The following is a 26,695-nucleotide window of genomic DNA, read 5'->3' on the forward strand; positions in this document are numbered from 1 at the left end:
TTAGAAAACAAAAGGCTGCTTTTATTTGAAACCCATTTTCATACTTCATCTTTCAACCTAAAAATACACTGATCATGCATTTTACAGAAAATAATTCAATAAAGACACCCATACAAAAATGAATGATAACAACACATTTTGATATTCCATTTATTCAAATAGTGCTCTCTTCATAATCATGATTCATACGACATAATTTAAAACGGTACAAAATTTAGCACATTAATCACTGAGGGCTGTGTAAGGGTTGACTAAAACAAACCAGAATTAATAGTAGCAGACAGCATCTGCAGTATCTACAATTACCTATTTACAATGCTTTACTTTGAGATCAGATCTCAGGCTACGAGATTCCTTTGGTCATGCATGAAAATCAGCTTCACCAAATAATATACAAACTGACACACTAACGTTTTTAAATGTACCTAAGATGAACCCACCAGAACACTAGAAAAGTACTGTTATTAATAGGGTAACTGAAATCTCAACAGGCCAACCTGGATGTAGAGCTTCAGAAAGCAATCTTTCTGACATCACATCTGTTCACACAAGACGACAAGTTGCTTGTAGTCAAAGCTCAAGAATCTGTAGTGAAGTTCGTTTAATAGCCATAAAAGTGCGACTGAAAAAAAGAGAGACTCAAGATAAAAGCAAAATGCCGCTCCTTCTGGTGACTGCAGACATGGAATGAAATGAAACTACACAACTAAAGATGGCAAATTATGAAGCTTTCAAATGATTGGATGGGACATGAGAAATTAAAACCAGAATTGTTTCTGCTATTTCCAGCCATTATTCACGCAGGCACTGGTATGTGTTTCACATTGGAACAAAATATTGGTTTCGTACGTTTGTCAAATTCAGTCTCTTCTTCCACACCACACACACCCATACCTTGTCCAAGAACATCTTCGGTCAAGCCAGAGGTTCCTTCTTTCAATTACATTTAGGTTTGGTACAAGTCTGTGGCATGTTCAGCAGGTTTCACAGAAGGTTGTGTTTATACAGCATTATTGATCATTGGTCTCTCACTGTCACTGAGAAAATGTAGCAAGTCAGGAACGGCAGAGACGCACTCGATCTTGAGTTCACGTCAAGAGTCGGGTTCATCGGGTTGAGTGTCTGCCCGGTGAAAAGAGGCTGGTTCAGTCGAACTCCTCAGTGCTGGGTTTATCTGACCACCATCACAGGCCTGAGGACTGAGCCGAGTAATAGGGGCTGTTAACCTGGAAGAGCAGAGAGGATATTCCTGAGCACAGTTGAATAAAGATAAACAGCAGTAAAGGTTACGTTTGGTCAAGGACTGGCAGAGAGGCACTGATGCGCTCCAAAAAGCCAAAAGGCATATCAGAGAGAGGTTTCTTATTAACACAGCATAAGCTCAAGACACACCTACATCCTAGAGAGCCTGTTGGCACAAATATGATATTTAAATCCAGCTGCACTATCAAACCCAAGAGGTTGTATTTACCATAGAAATACAAATATCCAGTAGGCAAATTTTTATGCAAGTATTTGGTAAGGGTTGTGGATATTGTGGAGAAAAATGTATATAAGGATTCCAATAGCCAAAAGAGCACATGGAATCACAGGAAAGTGATGTGCTGGGAATTAATAATTCTACTGTATGACTCACAGCACAGCAGATGATTCACAACCTGAAGCGGTGAGATCAATCTAGCAGAAGTGCTTTAGGCCTTCAGGTCAAATGAATGCAAAATGAGATTCTGCAAAGAGCACAGGAAATTAATAATAATATATATATTTATTTATTTTTTTAAAGCGCAGTTGTGTGATTTTAGCTCAAATGAGGAGACAGTTGGAGCGTTTGTGTTTTCTCCAGCTCCAGAATCGCTCAGCGCAGGGTTTCTCTCACTTTTGAAATCTGATTTTGTACTTTTGACAATTCACACAGATAAAATTAAGCAACTTAATGTTTCACATTATACTTTTTTTTTTAGGTAATTAAATCATTTTTTTTTTTTTTATTCAAATTCACACACAAGAAAAATCTTGCCTCATTTTATTTGACAAATTGAACATATTCTATGACAAAGAGCCTCAAAGAAATAAAAAAGAAATGTAAATTTTAAAAAGACTTTCTGAGTTTCATCAGAACATGCAAAAATTATATTCAAGTGCTTTATGTATTAATTTAAGTTGAAATTGAAGCTCCAATGAGTTTATTTGCCAACATTCTGACCAGTTCTTTCTGGTCGCCAACATTCTGATCAGATCTTCATTTTCACGTGCCTGAAGAAGATCTGACTGGTCGAAAACATTGCGCCTTTTAAACTCTTTGGAGCTGCAATTTCAGTGTGTGGACTGAATTTTCTTTCTTCATCTATTAAATAATATTAACAGACAAAACTTTTGATTTTCACAATGTATTAGTAAATGATGAAAGGGTATGGTTTGAAGTCATTTCATCCTAGGGTCCTTTGCACCATGACCCCGAGTCAAACACCCAGAAGCTTCTTTTTTTCCCTTGGTTGAACATTATTGAAGTTAGAGCTTATTTAGAGATATCAGCTGAATGGCTTAGAGCAGGCGCTAATGGATCCAAGGTTGTATCTTGTAAATTACCCCACTAATAATGCCCAGAATGGTACCAAACTTCTACAGTAGTACAAATAGGTTCTGTACTCGTAAAACGAGGCATTGGAAAGTTTTAGAAGTACATCAGGAGTTTATGGTTGTTTGGCTCGAGGTCATGGTGCAAAGGACCCTAGGTTGAAATTACTCCGAACCATCCCTTTAACATGAAAAATATTAACAAGGAAAAATATTTCTAAAGAATTTATTAATCGTAGTTCATGTTAACTAGTTAACAAATGGAAACTTACTGTTAAGTGTTACCAAACAATTTTATCGCTGTTGTCTGATTATAATCAATATACAATCATGCTATCCATAAAAATAACTGTGATGCAATTATTTCATGCAATTACAAGACTTTTTGCAATTTGATTATGTAATCCAGATTACACAGCTCGCTACTACCCAACACAGTAAAGAGGTGAGAGTCCAAAATAAAAACCCTTCAGGAGCCTTTCAATGCTTTATGGAAAGTTGACTGGGTTATTTGAGGTGATTGTGGCTGGACTTTCCATGGCACTGCATCTATTCATATGGGCAGGGAGAGAAAGCGGAGTGAAATTGGCATTAAAAGCTTACTCATTCTGCCATTTCCCCTCCTGCCCATTTACTTCCTGGGTAATCAAAGAATGACAGGAAACACTTAAGCAAGCTAGTCCAGGAGTGAATCCAAGGCTAAGGCATGGAGACTAAAAACACACGCTATACTGGCATAAAATAAGACGCATTAAGAGAAAATTAGTTTATCCATTCTAATGACCCACATATTCATTCATAAAATGGCCATGAATATTCTCTAAAGAAAATAACCACTAGAAAGTCTCCAAAGTCACAGTTTCCAGAAATAAGAAAAACCCCAGCATCCAAGTGAGTCTACAATTAAAACTCTATTTCAGAGGAAAGCTTTAAATCCTTCAGTTTCTTTCAACAGAAACATTATGTGGAATATTCCCTATTGGGCTACATATCTAAGGGATCCTGTGTTTGAGGATACAGATGATTTATGTGGAATCATCTGAAGATCTAAACTTTGAATTGACATTTACAAACACAGGATGAAAACAAAAACCCGACATACTTATTAAAGCCCCCCCCCCATCGAGTCATCGAGATTGTATTAACATACTAAAGCACAAGTACAAAATGTCTTTCTGACATGCAAATCAAATACACACACAGCCTGCAGGAAAACATTTTTTCCTAATCAAGTCTGTGCGCCTGCACTCTTGCTCAGCGAACGGATAAATACAGGGCGACACGCACCTGGCATGAGAAAGACCATCCATTTAACGCATTAGTGGCATGATCGATTCTTCACAGCTGCCTCACCTTTGTGTCTTCCTTCTCGCTTTCATTTACTTTTAATCCACTGCCCTTTAAACCCAGGAACAAAACAAACGGACAAAAAACAACATCTAAAATATAGAATGGAAAAATCTTATATGACCATACAGTGATATATAATTTAGTTTTTCAGATGGCATTTCTACTCTTAGGGTCACAGAGTTTTAAATGAGATATCTGTGTGGTAAAATCAAATATAAAAGAAAATGATGTGGAGTAGTTGAAACTGCAAAACTAAGAGCTAAGGAATGACTTGATGAAAAATCAACTAAATAATCCAGTCCAGTCCAGATGGATCGAATCAATGCATGCAAATATTTTTATTACATTAGTGTGAGCAATTTGCTTGGATTCAACTGAGGTAACAAAGGTAATGCAAAATTTAAACCTGACCACAATGTTTTCCACGTCGGGGGAAAAACATGCTAAGTGACACGTAATAATAGTAATGAGATTTTGCAATGCCAGATGACTACTGACATAATTTGTCTTCTCAATATTCCAGAGTTAACTAACAGATTTTTTGTTTCCTTAAATATGCTACCCGATCCCGCATAAGATGTTGAAGAGTAATCTTAAGAAATGAAATGTGATGTGTTCCTTTGAGTCGGAGCGAGCGGCAGCAAAGCACGCAGACGGCTGTGTTTCTCATGGCTGAGGCCTCTTTCAGTCTGAAGGGAAAGACTTTCCTCCACCCATACTTAGGGACTTATTTTAGCATCTCCTTTCCACAAGCCAAACGCAATCCATTTCAAAACAAAAAGGACCTCATTAAGGCCTTAAAAAAAGTAAATATTTTTATATAGCAGCTTGAGCAAAAATAAAACTGTGCTAAAGGCTGCATTTAAAGAACATGTCATACAGTGAAACTTGTTTAAAGAATTTGTGTAAAATTGCATCTAAAATGGGTCACAAGTTGTGCATTTCAATTACCTTTAGCACTGAGAAAATCTTTTACATGTTTAAGCTGAATAATTTTCCTAAAGATGTGTTTAAATGCATCAGAACCTTTTTGACTTTGGACTGACTTTTATTAGCTCACTGTATTAAGTAGAATTGGATATTGTATTTGATTTGTATATAGTCTGTGGTAAAGCATTCAAGCAAGAACTTCATTGTACTAGTACATAGAGCTATTACAATTTTTTATTTGATTTGAAATGCAAAAACAGACAGTACAAACACAGAAATGAAGAAGCCTTCATGAGGTTATACATGCATTTTCTCAAATAGAAACACATGATCCCTGGATGATTGTTGATGTGAGATTGTGGGGAGAATTTGTATTACAGAGAAGAGCCGGTTCTCTGCAAAAGTTGCCAGAAACTTAAATAATTTAAAAACCGCCATTTTATCTAAAAGGAATAGGTGACCCTAAATAATTAAAATAATTTATCCAGGATTATAGTCCCTCTTCAACAAGCAATGGGCACTGGAAATTTCACTCCAATTCATGAATACATAATTCAGACTGGTTTCATGAACCAGATTAAACGATCCTTTAAAAGATATGGTTGGTTGGTAAGTGTTTTAGCGCCATGCCAGCTTCCTTGGCTATTTTTCCAGACTCTGGCATGAGGAACGTAGTGGTTGTGTGCGATTCTAGAATGTCCTATTTGGCTTAGTGTATGTATGCTGAAAATAAAAAATAAAACAATTTTTTTGTGTTCTAAGGGTTTTCATGGTTTTTTTATGATTTCAATTTAAAATCGACAGTCACAAATGTAGACTGCGCACAGATACGAAGTGTTTAGATTTGAACACATTTACAATAAATGTATAATTTGGGGGCTTTGGGTAATTTTGACCCGGCTGCAAGGGAAGGATTTGTTACAGTTACGGGAGGAGAGGACGAGGGTTAAAGTTCTGGACCCGGTTGCATGATACCTCTTAAGTAGTCTGACTAAAATCCCTGAGGCAAGGGATTTCTTTAATAGCGTTGCAACAAATGTCTTATCCGTCACCCTAACCCAAGTGTTTATACCAAGTATTTAGAATTTCTGGCAAAATGTGGCAATGGAGAAGGGGTTGATATAGTTATGAAACCTCCCACAATAAACAGAACTTGGACCACTGACTTTAAAACCAGTTTAACATTTACAACTGTACTACAATATTTGAGTACTGGCGATTATTAAAGGGGGTCTAACAGACGACACAGCTGTCCCAAAATTTGAGCACATTATTTCTATGAGTGTATGCACACCGGCGGCTTCCAGCTGCGACATGCTCAAAATCCTGCCACGCCACTCACATTCTTTCTATTAAATTACATATTTGTCCAACTCGTTGTTATTGTACTTTTGGATAAACACCACTTTATATTTCACTGATTCTGCCAAGTACAGAATAACTTTCGTCCAGTGTTCGGTGTCCTAGCTGCAACGTGGCTCGGCGCCTAGTGCTGTGTGCTAACCGGTTCTACAGAACTGGAAACAAGAAATTTTAAACAAACTGGACCATGAACAAAAAACTATTCTTTTAGAAGACGGGGGAAAAACACCCAAGCCTGCCGCGGATCTGTCAGTTTAGTTTGCAATAAGTATTTGATCCCCTGCTGATTTAGTAAGTTCACCCACTTACAAAGAAATGAAGGGTCTATCATTTTTATGGTAGGTTTATTTTAACGGAGCGAGACAGAATATCAACCCAAAAAAAATGTAAATAAAATAATCGAGAAAAACATTATATAAAGGTTGTAAATTGATTAGAATTTGATCGAGTGAAATAAGTATTTGATCCCCTACCAACCAGCAAGAATGATTGGTTATGTGCCCATGTTGAACACAGATTAGTCCTGTCACTTTAAGAAAGCACTCTTAATGTCAGCTCATTATGTGTATAAAATCAACCTGTCCACAGAATCTGTATCTTCCACTTTCTCCACCAAGTACTAAATTACGTTTTGCTTGGGGATCAAATACTGATTTCACTTACTGATATGCAAATCAATTTCTAACCTTTATATAATGTGTTTTTTTCTGGATCTTTTGGCTGATATTATGTATCTATCCATTAAAATAAACCTACCTTAACAATTATAGACCCTTCATTTCTTTGTAAGTGGGTGAACTTACAAAATCAGCAGGGGATCAAATAATTATTTCCCCCACTGTAGGTACCATGAAAGTGGCTCGGCTTTTACCGGTGTTCCTCACCATGTACTCACACTAGCCAGTTTGAACCGTGCCCGAGTGCGTTTGACCACCAAAGCGCGGTTCGTTTGACTAGTGTGAGTGCTCCGAACCGTGCCCGGGCGCGGCTCGATTAGCCGGCCCTGGCCCGCTTGGAAGAGGTGGGCCAGAGCACGGTTCAGTTGGACTCGGGCGCGGTTCGCATGCAGTGTGAGCGCTAACCGTGCTGGACTCCATTGTGTTCAGTGAGAGCGCCGCTCTTCCTGTTTATCCCGAAACCGTCGCACCATAATGAAGTAAGCCTGCTCCGGCACGAATGCTGAAACCCTATGTGAGTGCAGGCCAGAGGGGGAGTGGGGAGGGGGGACAATCGTACTCGGGCCCGGTTCATGGCAACCGTGCCTAGTGTGAGTACACCAGCTGCTCCGGGCCAGGTTGTGTTCTGGGTAAGAGATCTCAAACTGAAATTGGACAAATTAGCTGTGAGCAAAGTTACACATCTCTGATGCAAAGTCACTCCCCCAGTTACTCTTGCTGCGAATTAAAGGTCACTACATAGTTAAAGATTTTTAAATACAAAATTGTCTGGCAGCTTTCAGTAATGATTATTTATTATAATTATTTTATTCATATAATTATTATACCCCTTATCCATTACACATGAACAATTTTATTTTAATAATTATTATCAAACATTTAGTTTAAATGAACAAAATTATATACAGATAATGTCATAAATAAAATTTGGAATCGGTAGATAAAGCTTTAAAAATTACTACATGTGAGCTTACATGTCCAAGTCTCTATCAACTATGTAAACTAACTTTCACTTTCATATAGCAAGATATTTTTTTCTTGCTGTGTAAATTCATTTATGTACGTCATTTTCTTCAATCTCTTAATCTTCGGCAGAAGAGAGAACATCATTTTGCAGGTTCTCTTGCGAGAAGTGTATTGCAGTTTCTCTGTTTCAAGGCATGTGATTAGCTGTTCGCTACTGATGTCACACTTTCATGTGCATGCGCTTCATGAACTCAGTATCAAAGCTTGAGTTGACAGAAAAGGCTGATGGTTTTTTGAAAAGCTGTTTCATACCTGTACATGACAACTACTCTCTCTGGATCAGTGGCAGCGTTAACACAGATTTGAATGTTCTGCTGTGATCAAAATGGCTTAGGTTTAAGGTTTAATAGAGCCAAATCATTTAGGATTAGGATCGCGTAGGTGTTTGAATCGAGATAACACTCTTTTAACGATTAATCATGCAGATCTAGTGATGAGTGATCATTTGTTAGAGATTCAAAAACATTAAGACGTAATTCTGTTATTATTAGGCTTGATTGACCTTTAGCCAACGCCTTCTGGGGATACCGATAAAACTGATCTAATTACAATACCATGTATATACAACTGTTACCCTAGTATGGGACGCTTAAGGGTTAATCACTCTTGGCCAAGGAGTAGACCTTAGCACTACGGATGGAAGGAGCGTGCCACTATTCGTTTCATAAGCTACAAACATGCAGATGGGTCTCATACATAATTCAATTTCAGTCTGTTCCTCACACAAAGCTATTATATAGCTTCAGAAGACTTGGAACATAAGCGCAGTTTAACATTGTTGTGAATAAATGTTGACAGAATTGAGTACAGATTAAATAGAGAAAGTAAAGGTAGATTATGTACACAACTCTTTTTCTAAGTGTAACTGTTCATCCTCAATGGACAATTGTAGTGTGGTAAAGGTTTTTGAGGATCAGACTGAGGTGTGTGTGAAAGAACTGAATACTCACCCGTGTGTCATACTCCATGACAAAAGGAGGGATGTCAATCTGCTCAGGAAGGATGCAGGTGAAGAGCTGCTGCAGGTTCTCTATGTGATGGACTCTCTCTTTAAGACCTGATACACTAAAAGTCGTGAAAAACCACGTAGAGACCTGATGGGAATCACAAAATAAAAGCCTTAGATGGACAGAGATGGAACTAAAGGGTACAAAATAGGACACTTTTTCCCCCTTATCCTTTTGTAACAAATAGGCTATTAAAAGTGTTGCTTAACCTGCAAAAAAGGTTAATTGTCAGTCTCAGGAGGTCAAACATATACATAAATATATATATAGTGTATAGAGAACATTTTGCTCACCAAGGCTGTAATAAAAAATAAAAACAGTAAGAGTAAAATTGTAAAAAAAATTAAAATTACAATTTTTAATTCTTTAATTTCTGTATTCTTTGATTCACTGATGAATAGAAAGTTCAAAAGAACAGCATTTATTTGAAATGCAAATCTTTTGTAACAAATATAATTTATAATAATTTATTCACCTCATAAATTTTTCCTCAAATGTAACTCTACAGGAAAATGACAGACAATACACCATTTTAAAAAGGACAATTACAAAATTAGTGAAGTTGTGCAAAAACAATTACGTTTAATTGCTAAGTGCAAAATCTGCAGCTCCTAAGCTGTTGCTGTAGTCTGTGTTTTCAGCATTTACTCCAATGACTCATCCATAAGGCTTGAACACATTTCACACCTGGGATTGTTTCAAGGCTTGAGCATTCTCTGACTGAAATGGATGCATTTTAAATTAAACAATTATTTGACACTTAATTGCCGAGGTTCTTCTACATTTGGAGTGCACAAAGCATAATTGTTGAATAATTTCACAAATGAAAGCAAAGCCTGGCAGAATCAACGTGCATCATAAGCACTTCAATTACCTGAATAGGTTCTGTGGAACACTATGGAACACTTAGTGCAGACACATCATGAATCTCAATGTGGTCTCAAAAACACTTTTCAACAGATTCAGTTACACACAGGCACAAACACAGTCTTTCTTAGTCAATGTGAAACATGTGGAGTTGACCGCCGTGAATCAGACCATAGGCCCGTACAAGCTTGGAAAGAAAAGCTCAAAATGAGATGAACATCTAGTGCTGCCTTTAATAGACTTACATCCAAGTTGATGAATTGATTACAATTACCTTGGAGCGGAACGTCGGGTGAACGAAGTAGAAAGCCCTTAGGTTTTTCTTAAACCTGAAAACACGAAGGAAAACCTGGTTTTAGAAACATTATCAACACATCCAATCAATTACTTATTACTACACAAATAGTGAATTCCTCTGGCACACTGGGCTTTGAAAGGATTTTTGCCTTAACAAAAACAATAAACCCATTAGAAAGAGAGCTAAAGTGCATTTTTTAGGAAGGAGCAAAAGTTGGTGAATCAAGTCCAGCGGGGCAGCCACGTCCAAGCCGCACGCCGTTGTCCAAAACACACAGATGAATAGAGATTTGGACAGCCAAAATCAGAGGGGTGTTCGAAAAGTGCAAAGGGACGTGTCTGTCAACCTTTCCCCTTTCCCACGATGGACATGGCCCATCCAGTCCAAAACCCATGAGCAGGGGGTTACAGGGAGTATCACTGACTAGCTCAGCTATAAATATGGCCGTGATTGCTTACAGAACCATTACAGAACCTCATCACTCTTGCTCATGAATTATGACTGTAAAACACTTTCTTAGACCAATATCTTGTAAATATAAATAATACAATGATGATCTGCTCTGCTCTGCTGATACCTCATTATAAATGACAAGTCAAACTGGCCTGGCTCTCAGAGTTATGAGTCACTCTGATCTCCACCATGTACGGAAAGTGTGAGGGACTGGAGTTGGAGAGCACTTCTGCTTTTTATTTCAAGACTGTGGTTTCCTCTGCCTGCATGCTGAGAGTGTCCCCCCAAATAAATGACGAATGCCTGACCTACCAATCACCTCCCACAGTTTTGACTTTCAACAAAGACTCAAACTCCTCTGCTAAGCCAGGAAAACCGCAATCATGAGGTCTGTTCGACTAAAAGAACAATCGCCATTCCGTGGTGCTACATCCATGCTCATTCGATGGGTGAGAGGAGAACATTGAGACCTCAGATTTACAAGGTGTCAAAGTCATTGCAATCGCTCTCAGTGTTCTAACCTTGATAACCAGAATCCCCCTCAAAATTTCCCAAAGTGCTCTGAGCAAAAGGAATATTATTTCACATTCCTTAGTGAAACCAATCAACTCAGACACATTTGAGCACCAAATTAGAGTGATAATTCAGAGAAACAGCAGATAAAACAGATAAAACATGACTCAGCGTTCTGTGGATTTACTTCAAACTTCTTTCCAAGCTGGTAATAACCAACAAAGGGTTGAGCGTCTGTGTATAAATCTTCATGACATTCATCGAACAGGAAGCCCAAGATATAGACATTCCCTTATGATTATCACAACATATGTGGTGTTTTGGGGTATGAGGAGACAGTACTGTCTGGCACAAGATGCTCATAAAAACAAAGTCACCAAGCCAGTATTTATATGAAACTGTGATTAGCTTTTCCATGGGAGTCTGTGAGTTATGGTTTGAAAGAATACCTCAGCCAAAAACTGGGTCAAGTCATCTCAAAAACTTAAGTTCGTAGAGAGCAGGAAACGTGGGTGGTTTGTAGTATCACAAATGGAACAGAAATAACTCTTACTTGGCATCCACGATGTCATAGAGCTTCTTGAGAAAGTCCGTGTCCAGGTGGTTGTGTTCACCGGTGAGTGTGTGGAAATACACCATCACATACTCCTTCACTGTGATATGGTCCATCACGTGGATGAAATACAGCAAAGCCTAACACAAACACACACGTTAACACCCTATGTAAATGGCGACGTTGCATAAACTTCCATTGTCTTTATATAGTTATAAATATTAGGCTATAACCTAACCCTAATCCACACCCTAATCTTAACCACAACAGAAATCTTTCTGCATTTTTCTTTTTCAAATTATATTCTATCTATTTTTAACACCATTTTTACAAATGAGTAAATCCTCAGGAGGTGGTTTTCTTAGATTTAGCTAATTTCTGGCTTTTTGTCAGATTTAGATCACTTTTGTCTGCAAAATATGGTTATGTATGTAGTGTCCATAGTATAAACAGAGCATATCAACGCAGAGAAACTGCCACAATATAATTTGGAATGCCAAATGTAAAAAACTGTTACAATAATTATGTCAGATTTAGCAACAAAAATTCCATGTTCACAAGATTTACTAGAAGTAATAGTTCACTCGAAAATGCAGTCAACATTAACTCAACTACATGTCATTTCAATTTCTCATTTTGAGTTCCACAGAAAAATAAAAAAAGAATCACACAGGTCTGATATAAGTGTGAGAAAAAAAAAAAAAAAGACAGGATTTAAAAAATATATTTTTGAACTAATCCTTTAAATAAACATTTTAAAATCTGCAGTCTAATTTTTCACATCTGCATTTATAGTGTAGTAAATATTTAATTAGACAATCTTAAATTAAACCGGGAAAAAAGAAGTCTGAAATTAAAATCAAAATATGATAATTTTCTTTTACCTTCTCCATATCAATAAGTGTAACTGGAATATTCCTGCCGACAATAACCATGACCGTTCTACCACACATATCAATACCTGAAAATGAGAAAAGTGCATCATGATTCATGACAGAGCTATATTATAAAAGGATGTTTCCTCACAGCCATTGTAAAAGGTGTCTGAGTCCCTAACCCTAAATGAGCCTCAAAGGCTGGGCAGATGGTCAGGAGGGACACAGCTTCCTAGTTTGTTCCCTCTGCTGACAGCACTCTCATATGCAGCATATCTGAAGAAATGCGTTAGACATTTCAGCCTCACGCTATTTAACGAACTCATCCTGCAGAACTGAAAGAGTTATGTATATATTGAAATCAATGTTTTGCATTTTATTATGAGAAACATCAGGATGTGCATAGCCAGATGTTTTATTATAGTCCATCCTCACATGACACAGTGAACATGCATGTTTAGGTGTACAGCTGGAGAAAGTCTGCCCCCCTTTGGGCAAGTAAGTCAGTGTGATTTAGATATTCAGTTATATAAGAAGTATTTCTCTGCAGTTTAAAAGAAGAAATTTATGATTTCATTTAGCAAGACAAACAGAATGCGTACAGTCTGTGGTAAACTTCACATGAAATTCTGAACTCAGAAAGTCAGCTTTGACACTATCTGAGGTAAGCAACAAAAATAGATGATGATGAATATTTATCAACACAGAAACCGTTACTTTGGAGGTTATTTTTTATCCTGAAATTGTGAAACGAGAGAAATGGATTACAGAACCCCTGATGTTGAGCTCAATGAGGCAGAACAAAGGTTTCCTGCCCAGAGTGCAAACACAGATGGAGAGAACACAAAGTCCACGTGCATAAAGATATACAGAGATACAGCAACACAAAGAGAACATGTGACCAAACAAAGACCATATCATATTACTACAATAACACCGACATACATGAACTAGGCCTGTAAAACGATTAAATATTTTAATCAAATTAATTGATATGCCGTGTAAAGCTGCAGTCCATAACTTTTTGGGGTTAAAAATGATCCAAAATAAATAGAGCAAGTACATAACCAGCCAGTGTTTGAAACTATCTGCTTGCCTTAGCTCGATTCAAAACGGTAAGCTTGTAATAATGTTTTTAATTCCAGTGGTACTGGTGGATTTCCGCGGGAAATTCGAGCATGTCTTTGCGTCATTACGTCACATCTGTACACATAAAGAAGGATTCTCGGCTAGTAGGCTATGTTGCGTGTGAGGATGTTGGAGGTGGAGATTTATAGCCTTTTCTCACAGCACTTGATATAATTAAACTTAGCAATTTGATGGCGGATCCAGAAACGTTCAAACGACAATCACCAGTGACAACTGGAGATTCACCCGTTGTAAAAGGCAAAAGACTTCGGAGTGGCTACAGAAAAAAAGGAGATATCGGAAGGGAATTAAATGTAGTCACGCAATGCTGATGTTGTTAACATTAACAATTTGAGAACAACGTATAATTTGCACGGTTTGACGTGATATGATAAGCGATCGTTAGATTTAATCAGAGCGATTTACTGCAATGCTTTTTTTTTTTCTTAGTTGTTCAGAACAAAAGTGGATGTTCAGATTATATTTTCCGGTGAAAATTATTATTTTGGTCATACTTCTAAAAAGTAGGATCTGTGATTCGGAATGCCAGTATCCACACCGGCGCGGCGACTGACAGCCGCACATTCTCCTCAAAACATTGGATTCATCCGCACTGTGCCGTGTCGAGGCAAAACCCACGTAAAGTTGATAATTCCGTGAATAACTGCAATTGCAGATTTTGAACAGAGGAAAAACTACAGACTGCAGCTTTAACTAAATGTTTAATTTTAAGAAACTCAAAAATGCACCTTTTAAAACCTTGCATGAATTACAAAATAATAAAAAACATGCTTTGCTTTTGAGAAAATCCCTTATTATGAAATGTACGTATCATGGGTCAGAGGGCATGATTAAATTAGTTGATTTATCAATGTTATTTATTCATTTAATTGAATGTACTTAAGTTATTGTGTTAAATTGACAGCTTTACAATTAAAACACACATTATTAAAACACAAGACACTCAAAGAGAGAAAGACTGACCGGTCTGATATAGTGCCTTTAATGCTGCTATGTCTGAGAGGTCCTCTGCACGAGCTCTGCAAAGCCAGCGGTTATAGCTGTAAAGACACCCAAAACTAAGACGTCACATCTAGGTAATTTGCAGTGATGAACAAATAACAAACATACGAGTATATAGTTCTCTAATATAAATATGTCTAATGAAACATAAATGCTTCCTTAGTTTGTATATATAGCTAAACATGGCTGACAGTTTTTAGGATGCTGTTGGTTCTGCCAAGCTTTCAGTCTCAAACATTTGCCATGATAACCAAAGTTTCACCGTGGGTAGTACAGCAAAACTGTGGTGATTCATTAAAAAAGTAATTAAACATGATGACAGGAAGGCTTTTAAAAGCTTCTTACTGGAGGTGGGTAGTATGACCAATCACATTTTGAATAATTTTATATCAGCTTTATCAGGGTTTTTTTGCATTCAAAAATAATGTATCTTAAATGTTTAACACGTCATACCGTCCACCCCTAAAGTACTGTTAATAACTACAGTATTTTCATAGAACCTAATATGGTCAATATTTGTAAGGGGTTTTGTTAACTATGTTGTTGTAAAAGGCAACATTATAATGCAACAACAAGACATCTTACTTCCTTTGGTGCTGTTTCTGCTGAGCTGCTTCTGAAATTTGGCCCTGAAGGATGAGTTTACGCTGCTTATCCACATCCCCTTCCATACGAGCAAATGCATGACTTCCTACCAGCCCCAGGTCGGATTCTAGTGAATCATCCCCGGAATCATCTGCAGAAATTAGATTAATATCAGTATGATGAACTTATTACCATGTATTTGTGCACAACACAAAGTTCTGGATATTAAAAGAAAAGCAAAACCAATGCACCATAAAAGTGTGCTGAAGCACAAATGCATTTGCTATGATAAACACACACACACACAAAAAAAATCTCACACACTTGGAATGAACATTACCAGGTTCAATGAGCACTACAATGTGGAACATTGCACCAGAATGGCCTCCCACCCTCAATTAGAGCTGGGAAAGCCAGTGGTGTGTGTGTGATGCACAGCCAGGCAAAACATAAAAATAATCCTCATCTGTTATACTTGTTTACATGTGTATGCCAAATCTCCAATACGGGCCAACCTTAGACATATCTGAACAGACTTGAAAAGAAAGTCCAGTCTGAACAACAAACTAAACTTTTCTTATTTCCTCAGCTCAACCACATGGTCACATGTCAGTCTTTATTTCTTTAGCCAGAAATGAAAGAAACATATTTGATAGAATGGTAGAGACACTAACAGGTAAATAAGAGGATCACAGCCAAACAGTAAGCTGCTAGCAAACCTACAGTGAGACATTATCAGGACTTATTAGACACAGATGTCTCCTGAAGATTATCTTTGGGCAGAATCATTACAGTATGTTGAAGGAAAGAATAAGATTTTGTTTTTGTAATGCAGCATATGGTCCTTTTATCATCTGCCTCACTGAACCAGAGCGCACCAATGCTGGCTTCTAGCTGAAATTTATTTGGATTTCAGGAGCACGTCACCGCAATGTGACATTAAACTTTGTGACAGACAATGATCTAATCAAAAAAAGAAATTGTAAACAATTAAATAGAAATATATCCATAGCACAGCAAATGAAGGAGACACGTTTTTTTTAAAGAAAATTTGACTATAGTATAAACACCATGGTAAATGAAGAAAGCAATGAATATCATGGCATTACCATCTGAAACCATCACTGCTCCGTGGTATACAGCACAGCTTTTTGCGAGGGTAATAAGAACATGAATAACAGAAAGCATAAAGACAGAAAAAATTAAATAGGCATTAAGGGAACTGGGCAGAAAAAGAAAAACTGGAGAAGGCAGATTAGTGAAGTGTGTGGTGGTTTGAGGCATGCTTTGAGACCTCTACATGGCTTCATAGACTAATCCATAAGAGCTGGGCTGCATTAGTGAAGGCCAAGTCACCTGCTGTCTTTAATATTACTCTAAGAATGACAAGCAGACCTGCATCACAATGATGAAAGGGCATGTATGAGGACAAGAGTTTGAAGAGATCAGCCAGATCAGTGAAAGGGTGCGGCAAAGCTGGGTTACAAACATTAAAAATGTGTCCTTTAATGTATTTCAGAAAGACTGTATAAGAACAAACACTTCTTATCCTCGTAAAAAAAAAAAAAACTTAGCAGAGTTTTGGCCAAACCCAAGATAGCAATAAGTAACAGGACATTTATCAAATAAATCATGATAAAACAGATGTGACAAAGTTTAGTAGCATACTAAACTTTCTGTACTGCACATAATCTGCCTTAGAAAGGGCCCAACACCGAACCTTGTGGTATTCCATTCCCAAGTATGTTGAGTAAGGGGCTTAATGTTTGGGTCAGGTTCCTGATCAACATGTGGGATTTATTTTGCTATAATGACCAACTAGGTAAGCATTATACCTCTTGTGTTATGTGCGAATAAGAGAATACGGAGTGATGCAAGAGACATTAAACCAACAGCTTTGTAGGTTGAGTGTCTGGGAAAACAGTTATTATTCAGAAATTTTAATACAGAAGATAAATGAATCAGGTTTTTTAAATAAAGTGTAAACACATTTATACCTTTAAAAACAATGTTCTGTTTCTGTTTGTTTGAGCAATCCAACAAGCCTGAAACAGTGGCTCAACCAATGGTGCGAGTTTAGTGTTGGACTTAATGTCAAGCTGAGCAATAGCACTTTGAAACTTTTCATCAAGTTGGCACTTGTGATGGCACAGTGGCACAGAAGGTACACAATTCACCCTAAACTTGATATTAACAAGGAAGTCTGGAAGCTGTTGTGCCACTTATGCAGAGGTAAGTTTGGTTAAGCGATCATGTTTGTTCAGATTAGAACTCGTTGCCATTCTGAGTAGCTCAAGCAAACATATAATAGCGAGACTGATAAAGCAGAATATTAAATTAACTTAGAAAAAGCTAACAGACCTTGGGCTGCCTTTCCATGTCCTGGTTTAAAGCATTCTAAGACAGGCAGGGAAGTGCAGTGTTTATTGACATGGGACCTGGCTTATGTGGCCTGTTTGAGTTGGATCAACAGCTCTAGTGAGACTTGATCACCTTAACACAGCTGCCTCACAGTCCACATGATATAGGCTTGAAATAATGGCAAGCCAACAAATATACATGTTTAATCTCCCACTAACAAATAAATATACACTTGTGTTCGGAGTGCTATGGCAAGCAAGCCAAACATACACTCATTCTCATATAGGCATGTTAACATTGGTGCCTATATACGCACACACTTGACTGTAGCTGTATCCACACTGGGCCTGTCAGAAAGCAGAAGATTCTGCTATAGTCAGAGCACCTGTTGTGGGACAAAGAGGCTGTTCCAGCTGATCTGAACTCATGAAACACCCACAACAGAACAAGATGAATAGCCAGGAAGGAAAAAATGTCTCATTCAACAGCTTTATCTGCTGCATGCTGCCTATAATCATTAATCTATCACACTATTGGGAGACAATTGTTTTTCCATCCTGTAAATTAAATAAATTACTGCAGAATATATTCTGTGCAACACAGGGTTCGTACACATTTTTACCATTAAATTTCCATGACTTTTCCAAGACTTTTCCATGACTTAAAGGTAAATATTCATGACATAGTTTTCCATAAAACATCTGTGTATACATGTTAATTAACTCCTTGTGGGCGGGTAACGTTAGTAGCGGATGAAAAATCTAAATGTGCTAGAAGAGCTCTTTTCCAAAATGCGATAAACGCCATAAAAAAATAAATAAAAAAAAAACGAGATTGTTAACAGATCATTAGAAGTCCTCAAAATTAGTCAAACTAATCTTATATTCTCTCTCTCTCTCAATTTTAATTGTTTATTAATAAACAAGTATTTTCTGTGTCGACTGCAAAGACAAAGTTGACTGACTCGCGATCTTCTTAGTAGTGAACACGCCGGAGAGAAATGCACATTTCATACGGATTAGGCTACATCGTTTTATTTTGTTTTGAATTGTTCTGTTTAAAAGTAGATATTTCTGTAGATAATAGATATAGGCCTATTTCAGTTTTGTTTAGGTCTGTGAGGCGAGTAGGCTACCTTTTACACTGAGTTTCGGTTCATGGATGATCCAGTTCACTCCGGCGCCTCTGTGTCGTGATTATCTATTTTCTGCTATTTACTTTTTATTTAGGCTATTAAGCAATTGGTTAATGAAACATTTTAAAATCAAGATACAATTAATACAAAACGAAATTCGTTTAGGAAGGCTTTGTGCTTTCTGTTTGAGGTCTCTGTGTAAGTTTTAAAGTCTTTTAGTGCCGCTCTCAGAGGACTCATTACCGTAATGGAGAACGGTCACGTAACATTGTTTTTTCCTCATAAATGTGAACACGGAAAATAAAAGACCAAATAAATTTTTTAAAAGAAAAAAATCATATATATTTTAAATGTTTAACAGAGGCAAAAAGTCATAAACAAAAATCAGAAAATTTGTCGATATTTTTTTCTTTTTCGCACAGCATTTGGTGTAGCCTACAGTTCAAATTTAAATGTTGGCGTTCAACTTTGCGTTTTAAAAATAGCCTACTTACAACAACCCTTCATTTTTCGTTTTTCATTTGGGGGTTAAAGGAAAAACGAGTGGACACAAAAGAACACGGACCTTTTGGACAGAAAGAATACATGAAAGCCAGGGTTCCTTATTAAATTCATAAAAGAAACAATACAGGGATAGCCTACTCTCAAAGAAATGGCACAATCAAGGGAGAAACATGAAGAAACTTAGCATATAGCCTATGTGCCGTTCGCATAAGGGTCTTTCCCTGACATTAATACTTGGATAAGACATTAATAATAATAATTTGTAGGGCGGTGGGTGAGATATAAACCTACTAACGTCCTCCGTTGCCATGATTTTTGGAATGACTGATCGCAAAAAAAAAAAAAAGTTTTAGTCGGTTAATGGAAACGCCATCCTTTTGCAATAGTTATTTATCGATATTTAGAAGAAAAAAAAAGTTTTGCTCAAATCTGTAATGGAAAGGCACATACGAAGCTATATGAAAATGCAAAGCAGCTTATTTTAATTTGAAGCACTGAGCTGATGACAGCAACACAAGAGCCACACAGGTGTGGCTACTTAGTCGCTGTCCTCAGTGCCGTAGAAAAGCGCTGAATGAGTTCCCCTTCATGTCCGTTTCAGCGCTTTTCTGCGGCACTGAGGACAGCGACTAAAACTAGATGGGCCAAAAGAAATGGGTCCCCTTTCATGTCCGTTTCAGCGCTTTTAGTTAATGGAAACGCGTCATTTCGCCTCTGACGCACGTACATTTCTAGACACGTCAGGCGCGAATTTGACGCGCTATTCGCGTCCGGTGTGAACGCACAGTAAAACGAAAAAAGTATTGCAATTTGTTTCCCCAATTTTATTAATTAAACAAATTCAAGTACACAGATATTTTGAAAAACAAATTTCCATGACTTTTCCAAAACTTTATGAGTTTATTCATTTTCCAAAACTTTTCCAGGCCTGGAAATTGCCATTTTAAAAATCCATGACTTTTCCAGGTTTTTCATGACCGTACGAACCCTGGCAACAGCTAAAAAAATAAATAATAAAATAAAACTCCTTTACATTACACAGTGTTTCTGAGAAATGCATGTCGTCCAGATGAATGCTCTCCAAACTTTTGGGCAAAAATGTATTCCTACTGGTTGTTTGGTAATCTGAAGAAATATACAGAACCATTTAAAAGTTTTGGTCAGTAAGATAATAATAAATAAATACTTTTATTAAGGATGCAATATAATACTGGAAGTGACAGTATTATAGAGACATTTCCATTACAGACATTTAGAGTAAAGAAATGTATAATATTACAAAATATTTCTAGTATTTCAAACAAATGCTGTTCTTTTAAACTTTCCATTTAAAGAATCCTGAAAACATTTAACATAGTTTCCACAAAAATATTACATGTTAATATTAATGGTTTCAACATTGATAATAAGAAATGTTTCTTGAACACCAAATCATCATATTAGAATTATTTCTGGAAGATCATGTTACACTGAAGACTTGAGTAAAGCCATGATCACATAAATTCAACATAACAAATAATAATAAATCAAAAGAATTAAAATATACAATCTACTGTACTTTACTGCAAAATGTTTTTGTTTTTTTTATTCAGCCGAGATGAGCCTTGGCTTAATCGATCTTTTATTGGTCACGTCTTCATGTGATCTGAATTCGAAAGGTCAAAGTTCACCAAACTTTGTAATTGGCATATGCATGAATGGAAAAGTGTCATAGTGTGGAAGTCATAGTGTGACCACCCCTTAATGGCTGCTGAAAATTCAGATTTTCCATTAGAGGAATAAATTACATTTTAAAATATGTTAAAACAGAAAAGTTATTTTAAATTGTTATATTATGCAATATTACTTTTACTTTAGATCAAATGAATACAGCCTTGGTGAGCAGAAGAGACTTCTTTCAAAAATTAAAAAGATTTTATCTGAAAGATATAAAAATATGTTACATTGAACAATTATTTGAGCTCACCCTCTAGATTTCCAGGCTTTTCAGCAATGCGGATCTGTCTCTCTAGGACCACGGGCTCCCCCTCAGAATTGCCAATGTCGGCAGGGAGGAGAGGCAGAACGATTCTCTCCTCTTTCTTTGAGCGTGGGTAATACAACGGCATTAACTTCCTGTACACTGGCTGGAAAACAGAGTAAATTACAAACACATCCAGAGACAATCAATCATACATGCACATACTAAACAAGCAGGAACTTTTTTTCCATTTAGCAGCTGTTGAAAAGGGACATGAAACTCTACTGCATTATGCTGTAGTTCAGACTCAGCTTACAGCAGTTTCACCCACAAACACAACATAAGTTGGTCTTGAAATAAAAATTTCATAATAATATGAGAGAGCACAGTTGAGAATTAAAGGATGGAGTCTGTTGCGTAACAGTGAAAATGAAACGGCACACACCTCCTCAACATCCGAAACAGCAAACACCACTGTCTCAATGTTTTCACCATGGTTCTCTAGAAATCTACGAACAGTCCCTGGAAACATAAATGTTGGGAAAACACACTTTGATAAGATCCTTCTGAATTTCTTTAGGAAGGACTCACATGTGATGTACTTACTTTATATAATACAAGACAAGTAAAAGTAAATTACTTAAAGCTATATGTGTGGCGTCCTCCAGTGGATATGCCCTTTTGACTGTGCTGACTACACACAAACCCACAGACACCATGGCATGTTCCCTGCGACAGAAACACAATCAACATACACAAAAATATGTTCTATTGACTTCAATTATACATGGTTTACATCAGTCAGTTAGTTAGTTGGTAAAAAAAATAAAAATATCAAAAAAAGGTTTTCCATATAGCAGCAAACAGCAGTGTCTTTGATGACATGTAGTTTGCATAATCAAGCATTACTGTCATCAACACCTTCTATTAAACTTGACACACACATTCACTCCCAAACAATAGATGAATGGCGTTTATCTTTAGCTAAGGCCCAAGGGTGAGGTCAAAATCCCCAAATCTTACGTACTCACTCAGAGCTGGAATCTAAATCTTAGATCATTTCCTTTCCTTCCACAAGCACAGAAGGTTTATTCTTTTAATCATCAGGTATTGAACATTAAAGTAATTTTCATAAACGCCTTATTGCCATAGGAACTGCTACACCACTCAAGATGAGCTTATCCTAAAATGACTGTATTTGAACTGTTTCAGTGTTTATCTTAGAGAGTGACTGACAGAAAAAAACTAAACATATTTATTTATTATAATCAAGTCAGGATATCCAGTCTGTGTGAGAAGACTGACTTTTGACTCAAAGTCATTGTGTTGCAATGATCCAGCTTACTTGGCAAACTGCATGACGTTTCTGTAACAGCTGTATAGAGAACTCTCTGCAGCTGTCCGGTACTTGGCTTTATATTTGGGTCCAACTGTGTGAACGATAAAGCGTGCAGCCAAGTTGAAACCCTCTGTCATTTTTGCCTCACCGGTCCGACATCCTAGACAAATATTAGCACAGCCATATCATTTACACTCCAGCAAAATTATTAGATAAGATCTGTCCCAAAACTGTTTAACAAACAGCACTTAGTATTAAAAGTTTAAGATCATAGTTAGATTAAATTTAGATACATGACATGTAACAGTTCTTCATCTGCTAGACAAGTAGCACCCTCTACCTTTCAGTTTGAATAGTTCATCTCGTAGTTCAGGTCCGGCATATCTGTGGATACTGTCTGATACAGGGTTCTTGTCCGTTAGGGTCTCATTGCTGGTATTGACGATTGCAGTGCAGTTTAAAAATGCCACATCTCCATTACTGTAAAATGAGGGGATGATATAATCCAACATATCACATACAGAAGAACATCCAGAAAATAATTTAAGGTGAGAAAAATCTAGGAGTACAAATATAGCGCAACAAAAATGTTATATATATATATATATATAAAAAACATTTTTGTTATATAATGTAAACTACTCTAAAACCATTAAAAAAAATTTTTGGTTACTGAAATAGAGCTGATATTAAATGAAAAATGTAGAGACTTTGAAATAAAAAAATAAAAAAATGTAAGGCCCGGTTTCACAAACAGAGCTTAGATTAAGCTGGGATTAGTCATTAGTTTAATTAGGACATTTAAGTAGCTTTTATAAACGTGCCTTAGGAAAAAAAACATTACTGGTGTGCATCTTGAGACAAAACAATGGTACTGACATATTTTAAGATATGTCAGTGCAAGTTGCTTTCAAATAAAACAGCTCAAACATGCATTTTAGTCTGGGACTAGACTTAAGCCTTATCTGTGAATCCAGGGAAAGAAAGTAGAAATGTTACCCTGGAAACTAACTGAAACAAGTACATTTTTAAGTACTAAAGTTATAAAAAAAAACTGAACAACTAAAAATGACAAATTATCATACTAATACTTAAAAGTAAAAGCTCAAAATATTAAAGCTGCAGTCCGTAGTTTTTCCTCTTTGTCGTCATCACTGTTCGAAATCTGCAATTGCAGTTATTCACGGAATTATCAACTTTACGTGGGTTGTGCCTCGGCACAGCGCGGATGAATCCAATGTTTTGAGGAGAATGTGCGGCTGTCAGTCACCGCGCCGGTGTATCAAGTAAGTAACATCCACTTTTGTTCTGACCAACTAACGCCCGTTTAAGGGGAAAAAAGCATTGCAGTAAATTGCGCTGATTAAATCTAACGATCGCGCATCAAATCACATCAAATCGTGCAAATTATACGTTGTTCTCAAATTGTTAATGTTAACAACATCAGCATTGCGTGACTACATTTAATTCCCTTCCGATATTTATCCTTGTTTTCGCATGGGCCCTGTTGCAGTCTCTTTTTTTTCTGTAGCCACTCCGAAGTCTTTTGCATTTTACAACGGGTGAATCTCCAGTTGTCACTGGTGATTGTCGTTTGAACGTTTCTGGATCCGCCATCAAATTGCTAAGTTTAATTATATCAAGTGCTGTGAGAAAAGGCTATAAATCTCCACCTCCAACATCCTCACACGCAACATAGCCTACTAGCCGAGACTCCTTCTTTATGTGTACAGATGAGACGTAATGACGCAGACATGCTAAAATTTCCCGCGGAAATCCACCAGTACCACTGGAATTAAAAACATTATTACAAGCTTACCGTTTTGAATCGAGCTAAGGCAAGCAGATAGTTTCAAACACTGGCTGGTTATGTACTTGCTCACACAATTATTTTGGATCATTTTTAACCCCAAAAAAGTTACAGAATGCAGCTTTAATAAATACTAAAAGGGTATAAATAATACTAACAACACTGATACATAACATTGTTTTTTATAGCGTTACTAAGTGTTATTATTGTACCATTTTGTCTTCAATAGAAAAATGAACAAACAACAACAACAAAAATAATACTTTGCAGTTGCATGGAAATCCAATGAATGAAAGGATAAAGTCACTATGAACAAATCCTGCAAGCACAAAACAATGTGCACTGCTGAATTCTTTTCCTGCCTGAACTTCCAGAAGGACTGGTTCATAGACTTCATAGAGAAGTTACATGCAAAAAATGTCCCCTTTCTTAAAAAAGAGAAACTATGAATTTTATCCTGCCCTAACACAGCTACATCTGTCAGACAGCACAGCAAGAAGGACTTCTCAGATGGTCGCATGTGACTGAGCTATAAAGGGGATTTGTGCGCACGAGGGAATGACTAAAGCAGTAAAGATCTGGTGCAAATAACTAATGCAAAGAGCACAGTGGGTAAAAAAAGGGGGTAGCTCTAAATTATTCAACTATTAATCTATTAAACTAAGATAACAATAGAAAAGAGTTTGATGCTTTGGCTTTCAGGGCTAAGGCTGAAATTACAGCAAAAAACAAACAAACTATTAAGCAATAACTGCAGAGGTTTGTGGAGAATCTGGGAAAAACACAAGGTGTGAGGAATATCAATAGCAGTGTAAACAACACTCACAATAGTACAATCTTGCTGTTGATGTCTTGTCTGAAGGGGAAAGGGGACGTTAAGGAGTTGACATGATTTGTCAGCTTGTCTTCCTCCTCCCGTAAGTGGTTTTCTCCATCCACCTCATCTTGGACTCCCTGAGACTGGTCCCATGTGTAGAGGCTCTGGACCTCCACAAACTGGGAACGAGCTCCCAAGGGATCCATGATGTTGCTTCACTGACAAATTTGAAACTGAAAGACACAGAGAAGCATTTACACATTAAGAGACTGTAGTGTGACCTGGGCCATTTGAATAATAATACATACAGATGTCAGCATCAGTTTAAACATGTAAGTGAGTGGTTGCAATGACTGACTTCATTCAATTTCATGCACAGAAAAGCTGTGAAATCACATGTGATCTAAAACTGACTTTAGGTTAAGTTAATAGCTCATTAAATGTTATGTAGAATTTGTAAGCATTTCGTTTTAGTTTGGCTATTTTGAAATAACCCATTTAAATAATTTTAAGTCATCTCAGAAGTTTGCTGAGGCCCCCTAGTGGGCCCTGGCCTCCTGAGAACCACAACAGTGAAAGTTTTGTTTTTCAAACCTAGACAAACATTCCAGTTTTTAACACTTAATGACTCAGCATTACAAAGAACTTAAGATATTGCAATTTCCTTCCAAATTACAGAGTCACAATGTTTAAAGAAATGCCCTTTCAATCTTCCAAAAGTTGGAAAAGTAGTCAGCAATAATTTCTGTGGCTTGTGTAGCAGCTGCAGTGAGAGAAGTGGAGTGTTTATGAACGTTTCAAGCACAAAGAGAGGCTCTATCAGTGAAGACAGACAGGAATTCAGGAACAGATAAGACATTCAAAAGGTCGAGTCCCCAAATTAGATTTCATCGACAACAACAAAGCTAGGTGTTCAAATATATAAAAGTCTCAACTCGATTGCAATAAGCACATACAAACCACGCAGCACAATATTGCGGAGGATAGAAAGGGGGAACAAACACCTCATACTAATTCTAACAATATCGACTTGATGAAAATGCAACAAATTACAACCACCATCAATCACAATTACAAGATACCTACCAGATGTCCACTGATGAAGCTATTCAGTCCTGCCTACTGCAAAAACAAAACCACGTTAGCTCAAATGAATCCGTTAAAGACTGTGCTGGTGACCACTGTCATCCTCCTGTGCTTCCGCTTTTAAATAGACCATTGTTAAAATGTGATTTTTGCTGCTTGTGGTTAACACATCGTGTTTGCAACATTCAGCGAGTTTCCTGATCAGCTGATTCACGAGGACAAAATTCATCACTTCCGGGATTGCAGCAGGGACAGTCATCATGTTGTCGATCCGTATAGAAAACGCACAGACCTGTCCACGATTGTATCATAGATTTTAATCTACTTTTAATTGACGTCCTACTGTCATCGAAAAAATAAAATAAGCATAATAAAGTATAATGAATAAACAAATTATTTTATATTTTTTAATTATAAGCACATGGACTGCAACATGACTTCACAGACCGAAGTAATCGATAG

The 26,695-nt window shown here is 37.0% G+C and overlaps 1 protein-coding gene across 1 annotated transcript; it reads right to left on the reverse strand.

The window, feature by feature from the left end:
- Positions 1-26,457, reverse strand: gdap2 (ganglioside induced differentiation associated protein 2). The gene is made up of 14 exons (XM_082175314.1): positions 26,234-26,457; positions 25,157-25,380; positions 22,861-23,000; positions 22,527-22,680; positions 21,822-21,910; positions 21,627-21,703; positions 21,188-21,347; positions 15,222-15,372; positions 14,598-14,674; positions 12,495-12,571; positions 11,611-11,750; positions 10,068-10,122; positions 8,870-9,013; positions 1-1,226 (listed from the first exon to the last, which is right to left on the reverse strand). The coding sequence occupies exons 2-14, from the start codon at positions 25,351-25,353 to the stop codon at positions 1,185-1,187; spliced, it is 1,503 nt and encodes a 500-aa protein (XP_082031440.1). The 5' UTR covers positions 25,354-25,380; positions 26,234-26,457; the 3' UTR covers positions 1-1,184.
- Between the last annotated feature and the right edge of the window lie 238 nt (positions 26,458-26,695).

The sequence above is a fragment of the Leuciscus leuciscus genome, assembly GCF_965113295.1.
Source record: "Leuciscus leuciscus genome assembly, chromosome: 7".
In the NCBI taxonomy this organism is placed as follows: Eukaryota; Metazoa; Chordata; class Actinopteri; order Cypriniformes; family Leuciscidae; genus Leuciscus; species Leuciscus leuciscus.

Excerpts from the sequence above, each read along its gene's own strand:
- gdap2 (XM_082175314.1), bottom strand. The coding sequence starts at position 25,353 with ATGGATCCCTTGGGAGCTCGTTCCCAGTTTGTGGAGGTCCAGAGCCTC. Across the intron at positions 21,704-21,821 it reads CGCCACACATATAGCTTTAA|GGACTGTTCGTAGATTTCTA; the intron begins GTAATTTACTTT and ends TTATGTTTCCAG. Across the intron at positions 10,123-11,610 it reads TATGACATCGTGGATGCCAA|GTTTAAGAAAAACCTAAGGG; the intron begins GTAAGAGTTATT and ends TCGTGTTTTCAG.